Genomic DNA, 8318 nt, shown 5'->3' with positions numbered 1-8318 from the left:
GCAGCTGCAGTTAAATCCTCCCCTCACCTCACAGAAATATGGTGCTTAAAGGAGACACAAATTTACTTCCACTCAATTCTTTTGTATCACTTGAAACTTTTGTATCATTCAATTGATATATAACTACAATCAAAAAATAAATCTAAATGCTTAGGGAAATTTATGTCTTTTTCATGTAGAATTCGGTATACTCAGAACTTGGGAATACCCTAGAATCTTGGGAAATACATGTATTTTCCAATAGAGTGGACCTATTTTTCCAGATCATATTTCAAAATATTTGTTGTTTTGCATTTGCATGTAAGCCTTACAACCATAAGAAACATGCTTGCTTCAAGAAATTTGCTGGTAACTTACGTGCATTTGTAATTCAGTATGATACCCTGAAGCTTAGGTGCAGTGATTAATGCCAGGATGTGAGAATTACAGTTAAGGTCATCAGGAAAAAGTGCTCTTTTCATGTGAACTCCACAAGACTTCTAGGGACAAATGGTAGATTTATCTCACTGGTACACAATGGGAATATTTCTTTTGGGGCTTTGTGCACACACACAAAGTATAAGCCCACGAGAACAGGCAGGACTATAGCAGGTCTACATGCATGAAGGTATTGTTGGGGGGAAGGCTCAGCCCATTGTCTAGGCTGCAATGTTTCCTGCACCAGTTACTAGAAGCTCACCCTTTACTAGAAGCTGAAGTACTTGTACTCCCCAAGAATGCTTTTTGTGTGCCAAGTCCTTCAACATATCACCCCAGCTGTTTTTGTGTGACAGCAATAAGAAAAAAATGGCCATAAACTGGAAAACAGAAGAATAATCCTTCTCAAGAAAAATACTTTCTAGCATAATGGGGCAAATCTTCAGGTTCCAAATTTCCTTCTACTAGCCGTGTTTGTAACAAGTAGTCCCTGAAAAAATGGTATACTAAGCAATCTATCTTAGCATTTATCATAGATTAAGAGCTGATGTACGAGGTCACAGGACCTGCTGGGCTACTAAGTTACTGGCTCCATCATAGGCCGATCTCATTTATCTTTCTGAAAAGCACAGAGATTTCAAAGTCTTCTTGACAAAACTGGAGAAGTAGGGATGATAGAGGATGCAGTAAGAACGACTGCAACGCCACCCAGCCCCCCGGGGGAGAAAAACCTAAACACCAAACACACCCAAACCCCACTATGTTCAGCTGCACGAACGGGCAGCAGGTTTTTTCAGGAGGGAGCCCGTGGCAGCCCTTCAGAGGTGAGTAAGCTGCCTTACTGCAGGGAACGAAGTTCACATTGCTGGAAGCGCAGCAAGACAAGGTGCGTTGCCCTGCTCCGGCCGGGGCCACACAAGAGCCGAGGAGTGGAGCCAGTCCCGGGGCCCGGGGCCCAAGCCCCGGCCCCTTCCCCGGGCGGCCCGGGGGCCGAGGGGCGGCTCCCCGCCCGCGGCCGGTGGGACAATTGATCACTGTTTGTACCCTCCACTGCTCCCCTTTGGAAATGCTAACTAGGTTATTCAGCGCCTCCTTTGATGTCCTGATAGGTGCTATTAGATAGTCAATTAGGCATCAGCGAGATCGATTGTTTCGGAATAGACGCTTTTCTGTTTGAAGTACCCGTGAACACTAACAGGGCCATCACCCGGTCGCTCCTTTGCCCACGGGAACAATGCGGGCTAACACACCATAAATAACAAACGCTACTGACTCACTCGGCAGCGCTGCACCCTCCCGGCTCACACGCTGCAAGCCCGGGTATCCCTAGGCATCAGCTGCGGGAGCAAACGCGCTTTGCATTAAAAACGATTTATCGGGGAGATCTCGTTCAGTTCTTTGCGCAACTAATGGACAAAGCGCCTAGATAAGCTAAGTACAACTTAGCTCCAAACAAAATAGTACTTGAATTCCCCCATGCACACCATCACCGCGTTGCCTGAGGACTTGTGACACCTCCACAGTTGTTCAGAATTGCCCGGGCAGAATAACTGAGCACTAAAACAAGAATTGCAGCACTTAACCTACCTGAATACCAGCTCCCGGGATTAGCTGCCTACTAAGTACTGTTAGAAGGTAACACTACGTCGAGGCCTAGGAGTTTAAGTGTCAGTTATAAAGGAAAAGTAATAAAGCCTGCACGAGGAACAAGTCGAGACCAAGAAATCTCTCCTCTTCCCTCCTGCCCCCGCTTCGGTGGGATTTATCAAGTTAATTGTCATCTAATTGCGTATCAAAGAAAGAGATAATGGGCAGCAATTAGATGTAATGGCCTGCCAGTGCGAGATCTCTCCCGATTAGCACACAACGCCGAATAACTTCACCCGGTTTGTAAAGAGGTCCCTGGAGTGGCTCCAGCGTGTCTGGGAGCTGCAGGGGGGGAATACCCCGGCCCTATTCCCAGTGCCCTGTTGGCTGCTCTCGCCAAATTGGGACAGGCGTTAACGAGCGCGGGCTGCAGACGGCTCCCTGCCATTACCGCTCTGCTAATTCAATCATGCCTCTGCCCCTCCGCGCACGCACTGCAGGGGAGAAAGGCTTTGAAGTTAGTGCTCTGGCAATTTGCCCCTCCCATCCCCTTTTCCTCCCCCGGGAGCCCAGTCTCCAGGTTATACGGCCTCTTCCTCCAGAGCCTGCAGGCCGGGAGCTGCAGCAGTTTCACCGCACAAGCATTAAGCTGCTCCTCCCCAGCTAATCGGCTCAGCTTTTCCATTTGTAGCTGACTTGCGGACAACGCTTTGTCTTGCCGGCGAGCATTCCGGTACTGATGGTTATTGTGATGCGATTAAAGACACAAAGGGGGGTGCTACAAACGAAGGGGGGGGGGGGGGTCTCGGCCGCGCCGGTGGAGCCTCCCGGGAGGTCACCTGCGGGCCCGCGGCGGGGCGGAGCCGGAGCGGGGCGGCTTCGCTCTCCGGCCAGGGACTGCCCGTGTGCGGGGGTCCTGCGCTGGCGCTGCCCCGCCTCTGGTGCTGCCGGGGGTAAAGGACGGCAGGTGAGAAATTCAAGCAAGCAGGAATAAACCATGAAGGGTTGTTTGGGTTTATTTCCTCCCAGATCAAAGATAAAACTTGCAACCGCGTTTTAGTGACGGAATTCGACCGCTTTAGCAAACGTGAAATGGTTTCACATACAGTTTTCTAGACCACTGGAATATAGTAGTTGCCTGCTAGAGAAAGACGACTTTTTGCAGGTAGAAGAGGAATAATTCCCACATTATAGAATACAGAATGGCAGATTCGGAGGAACCTGCTACCCTTAGGGACTCAGCCAAGTGAGCATCACCTCCCGCGTTCATTTGAGCAATTGTGGGGAAACGGGACAATATTTGCAAGCTAGCGCTATCAAAACACTGGCAAGGCATTTCGTGTGCTTGTTTGAGTATACATGCGGCCAAGGAGTCATTATGTTAAGTGATCATTAGCACCTTTTCAAAGAGAGCCGGGGCTTCTCCCTCGCCGGCCGCTCTGCAGCTCATACGCCCAAAGACAGGACACCCCGTTAGCCCCGCTGGCCAGCCCGCGCCCCTAGCACGAAACCGGCCTGCCTTAGCAAGACTACAGGGAGCCGCACAAGCAAAGCCTCCACCTCCGAGATTGCCCGGTGCCGCTCGGCCGCGCAGCCCTGCTGTCCCAGCGCGGTCCCCACAGCCCCCGTGGGCTTAAATGGTGGCAACGATCGCAACGCTACATGTTGTCCCGGCAGCCCCGCTCGCCTCTGGCTTGCTCTAAACCTTTCCACGGAGGGGGAACTGCTCCCCCCCCCACCCCTCCGAGCACCGCTGGACCTCCGTCGAGCCCCGCTCGGGTGCGGGCAGGTGCAGCACCAGGCCAGCTCTGCCCGGCGCTGCCCTCCCGCTGCCCGCCCCGGCCCGGCGGCCGCGGGGAGCCCGATGCTGCAGCGGCGCCGGCTCCGCGTTACCAGCCCCGGGGCCGGGGTAGATCGGGGGGAGGAGGGGACAGACACCCCGGCAGGGCTCAGGCAGAGCTGCCCCCGGGAGACAGCTCACCCGGGACACGTGGAGACGCCGATAAGGTGTGCTCCTGTCTCTCCCTTATTACCCTTCGGGGGGGGCTCTGCCCCCGCACAAAGCCTGTCCCCACGGAAGCAGCTCCCCTCCGCGGGTGGGAGCACTTTGTTCTGCCTCTCTCCTCCGCAGCCCTTTCATCTCTCTCTCACTTCCCCCGGGCCCAGCTGCGGCGGTGCCTGTCCCCCTTTCCCTCCCACCCTCCCCCCGTTTGGCGCGGGGCCGGGGCCTCCCGCAGGTCCCCTCGGAGGGTGCTGCCCTCCTCCTCCCCCCCCAAGCCCCCGATACCCCCGACTCTGGCTTCTACCAGCACGAAGGGCTATCACTATTCCTTCTGTATTGGGTGAGCAAAGCATTTAGAGGAGAGGTGGGGTTCTCTCCTCTGTGGCCATACAAGGTTATAAGGGGATCACCTAACCCCTCAACCACTATCCTCTTGAAAATGGAACAGCCAAATCGATTCTCATGCCTAAGACCTTTTTAAATTTTTTTAGGTAAATTGTATATTTATTGGCCTTGACTATTTTGATATTTTAAAAATGCCACTGCTTTAGAGCAGAGAAAATATTCACCATTGCAGAGCTTTCTGGAAACATCCCAGTTAACCAGGGACATTTGAAAGAGTCAGAGAGAATTGCAGATTTTTTTTTTTCTTCGAATCAATATAGCCGTTTACTAATACCTGACTTTGAGAAATAAGACTCCATTCAATGGGAATTTTTATCTCGTGTCAACAAATTTCCTTAATCCCAAACTGCATCATATTCCTGAAGAGATCTCAGCAAGATTGATAGCACCTGAGCCCTTATTAGTTTTCTGAAACTCTTGCATTAAAGCCACATTAATTGTGCAATTACAAGCAAATACTAATATCTCAAAAGGCGAGGAAAATACAGTATGGATTACAAAATAATTAAGGCAATTTCCAAATGTGACAGCTACTCAGAAAAGCAGAGGCCACAGCCTTCAGTGGCACATAACGTTGATTTTTACCAGGCAAGTGTACTCAAGTGGCAGATTGGCCCCTGTATACAAAAGAAAATAGGTGTGTTCAAGGATGACTGACAGAGAACCATTCATTATTCGAGCCCAGGTTACAAGTGCACCGGAAATCTTCTAATAACCCCCGAGATCAACTCTAAAGTGATGGAAATTTTTATTGCTCTTTTCATGTTAGTTGACAATTGACTTTGAAAGATTTATGGCAACTTACATCAGTCAAGGATCATTTCTCAGAGCCCTTTCTCTATCCTGAAATCAGGCCATTTTGATTTTAAGTTTTCTAGAGCATTATTCAAACTTAAAAAGTGCATAGCATAATGGAAACAAACTTTACTGCCGCTTAGGGAAAACCAGCTTTGGAATGTTACATTTCTTTTGATCATCACCCTCAACACCCCATTAGGTTCATGTGAGATGTTGAGTACTACTTTGTTGATAAGAAATTTCAAGGCTAGACCCTTTCCAAGATCTGTTTAGGCAAGAGACCCTTATTAATCTACTGAGGCTGCACATGAGACGTGAAGACATATTTACATTTTTATTTAGAAAGCAACTTTTTACATCTTAAAAATCATATTCTATATGTTATTTAAAGGGTTGCAACAGAAAGCATCCTTTCTGCTGCTATACCAAGCCCAGTATTAAGTATTAGTAACAGGTGTATCCACTTATTTGGTTAAAAGCACAGCCCCGTCAGAGAAAGTGCCACCTAGGAAGTAGCTGAAGGGGTTGGATACCTGCTTTAGAGGACAGGCGGAAAGTCACGCTTTTTTGCACTCACCCTCGGTAAATTGCAGGGAGGTAGAACAGATCTACAGAATAAGGAATCTGCTTCCTTTAATGAAGAGGAGCTCTCTTACAGGGCGGGATAAACAGCTCTACAATCCTTGTGGGAGGAATTCACATGAAAGCTGGAAAAAGTTTAGGTTTATTAAAAGATTCCATTTATATTAGTGTTTGTCCCACTGTGTTTCTATTTTACACAGTTGCCTATAAATGCAGGCGCCTGAAGTCCGTGATTCAGGTTGTCCAGCACGTCTCTCTAAAATATTTTGCTCAGTGCTGCATCATAACTCCACTAGGCAGTTACAGACAAGGGCAGCCCAGACAACTATCAGTAGTGCAAATCCTCCTTAGTCATAGTCCGTATCAGAGGGTCAGACACCCAGCAAGAAAGCTCTGGGATCCCTGTACCCCACAGGGCAGGGTGCCGCCCAAAAGCCGACGGGCTGTGCTCTGCAGGCGCTGCTGAGGTCCGGGGCGGGCGCCGGCAGCGCCGCCAAGGCGAAGCCCCCGGGGGCAGCCCCTTGCCGGGGCAGAGGCGGCGGCCGGGCCACGTAAGTGAGCGGCAAGGGCACAACGCCGCTCTGAGGTCCGTAAGGCAGAGGGGGGCTGCAGAAAGGCTCCGTCCTCAGCTCCTGCAGCTGCCGCTTGAGCTTCATCCGGCGGTTCTGAAACCAGGTCTTGATCTGGGCCGAAGGGGAGGAGGGAAGGAGAAGAGCGGAGGTTACAAGGGCACCCAGCCCGTGCCCAAGCCCCCGCCGTGCCGTGCCCGCCGCGCTCACCTGCACCTCCGAGAGCCGCATCCTGCCCGCCAGCCTGCGGCGCTCGGCCGCCCCCAGGTACTGCTGCCGCTGGAAGGAGCTCTCCAGGGTGCTGAGCTGCTCGGCGCTGAAGGCCGTGCGCAGCCGCCGCCCGGCCCTGCCGCCCGCCCCCTCGGGGCCCGGGCCCTCGGCGCCCGCCTCCGGCGGGGGCTGCCCCGCGCCCCACGGCCGCTCGCCCGCTCCTGGGGACAGGGGGGAGGGAGAAAGGGGTCAGCCCGGCCCGGGAGCCGCGGGGGTGCCCGCCCGTCCCCTTCGCCTCCGGCCAGCCGCCGCACAGGCGGTTCTCGGCCGGGCTGCGGGGGCGGCGCGGCGGCCGCCCGTCCTCCCGCTCCCGGCGCGGAAGCACCGGGGTGCCCCGACGGCCGCGGAGGCCGCGGTTACCTGCAGCGGGGGCGGCCGCCAAGCGCTCCCTGCTCCTGCCGCCTCGCCCGGCCCCGGCCCCGGCCCCGGCCCCGGCCCCGGCGGACTGCTCCTTGCTCCGCTCGCCTAGGCCGGGGCTGGAGCCGGAGCCGGAGCCGGGCCGGCAGCCCGCGGAGGGTGGTCGGTGTGGGGAGCCCTCGGCGGGGCTCTTGAGGGCCTGGCTGCTCTGGGACAGCCACTCCACAGAGAAAGGGGCCTTGGTCATCCTGCCTTGTTTCGGAGACGCCGGGAAGGTGGGTGTCGGGGAGCGCGGCTCCTCCTTTATACCGCAAGTCCCAGAGGAAAACGTTCTTTGTGTAAATACACATCAAAGGGACAGATAAGTATCATCTAATTGCCATCAGCCCTCCCCCCCCAACAAAAGGTACCGTTCACACATTGCCACAGCTCGCGGAGGCTCGGCTCCGCCGTGTCTGCCCCTGGAGAGGTTCACTCCGCCGTCAGTGATTTACAGCTCTTGTTACATCCTATCCCGATGCAAATGGCATTTATAGAGCTGAGCGGCCTCAAACGGCGCTGGGGAATGCACCCCCGGGGGGGCGCACAGGGACCAGCATCCCCGGGCGCTGGCGGGAGAGGGGACGCCGCTGCTCCCGATCCCCCTTTCTCTAGAGCTGGCTTTTTCATTCCTTTTCAAGCAGAAGACCCACTGTCTGAAGGGATCTTCCCAAGCCTGCTTCTCTCTAGGCTGAGGCAAGCAAGTGGATAAACTCACTCATTGCATTCTCCTGGGACTGCAGCATCAGGTTAGAAGCATCAGGCAAAGGGTGAGGGGTTTGGAGAAGGCTGTGAAACAGAAAAACAGTTCAGTTGTACCAATTGGCCAGCTCCTGATTGCTTATATAAAGTATGTTTTCTGGACTAAAGAATCAGAAGACGACAACTGTTGCTTTAGAATTAACACTCTGCTGAGATTTTTGCTGAGGTTACAGAATTCATGTCATATCTTCCCTCCCAGATCTCTTGCAGCTGTGCAGGTCACACAGGTTTCTCTGCTATCTTACTCTCCCTGTCTTTCCTCTTACTACGTTATGCATGTCTTTCAAAAGTGTTCCCATCGTTCTTTGGGTTTTGTGTATAACAGGAACACTTAGCTGCTGCAGTAATGCCTCTGTAGTATATTGAGAAGAGGTTCCTGGTGCTTTACGGGCCGTTTTTCACTGCAGGGTAATCATGCATTCCCTCCCCTTTTCATCTTCCCCTCCTGTGTAAGAACGGAGTGGGACTACTGCACCATTGATAACACCTATCACACCCCTGCTTTGTATCAGTCTGCCTCCAGAAATCAC

The 8318-nt window shown here is 53.0% G+C and overlaps 1 protein-coding gene across 1 annotated transcript; it reads right to left on the bottom strand.

Annotated features, from left to right (window-relative positions):
• Positions 1–6162: 6162 nt before the first annotated feature.
• On the bottom strand, positions 6163–7234 carry LOC142594498 (homeobox protein HMX1-like). Its single transcript, XM_075718063.1, has 3 exons — positions 6991–7234; positions 6571–6791; positions 6163–6474 (listed from the first exon to the last, which is right to left on the bottom strand). Exons 1-3 carry the CDS (start codon positions 7232–7234, stop codon positions 6163–6165), a joined length of 777 nt encoding a protein of 258 aa, XP_075574178.1.
• Positions 7235–8318: the final 1084 nt, after the last annotated feature.

The sequence above is a fragment of the Pelecanus crispus genome, chromosome 10 (assembly GCF_030463565.1).
Source record: "Pelecanus crispus isolate bPelCri1 chromosome 10, bPelCri1.pri, whole genome shotgun sequence".
NCBI classification, from domain to species: domain Eukaryota; kingdom Metazoa; phylum Chordata; class Aves; order Pelecaniformes; family Pelecanidae; genus Pelecanus; species Pelecanus crispus.
The sequence above is the reverse complement of the archived record's forward strand: the minus strand, read 5'-3'. Positions and strand labels throughout refer to the sequence as shown.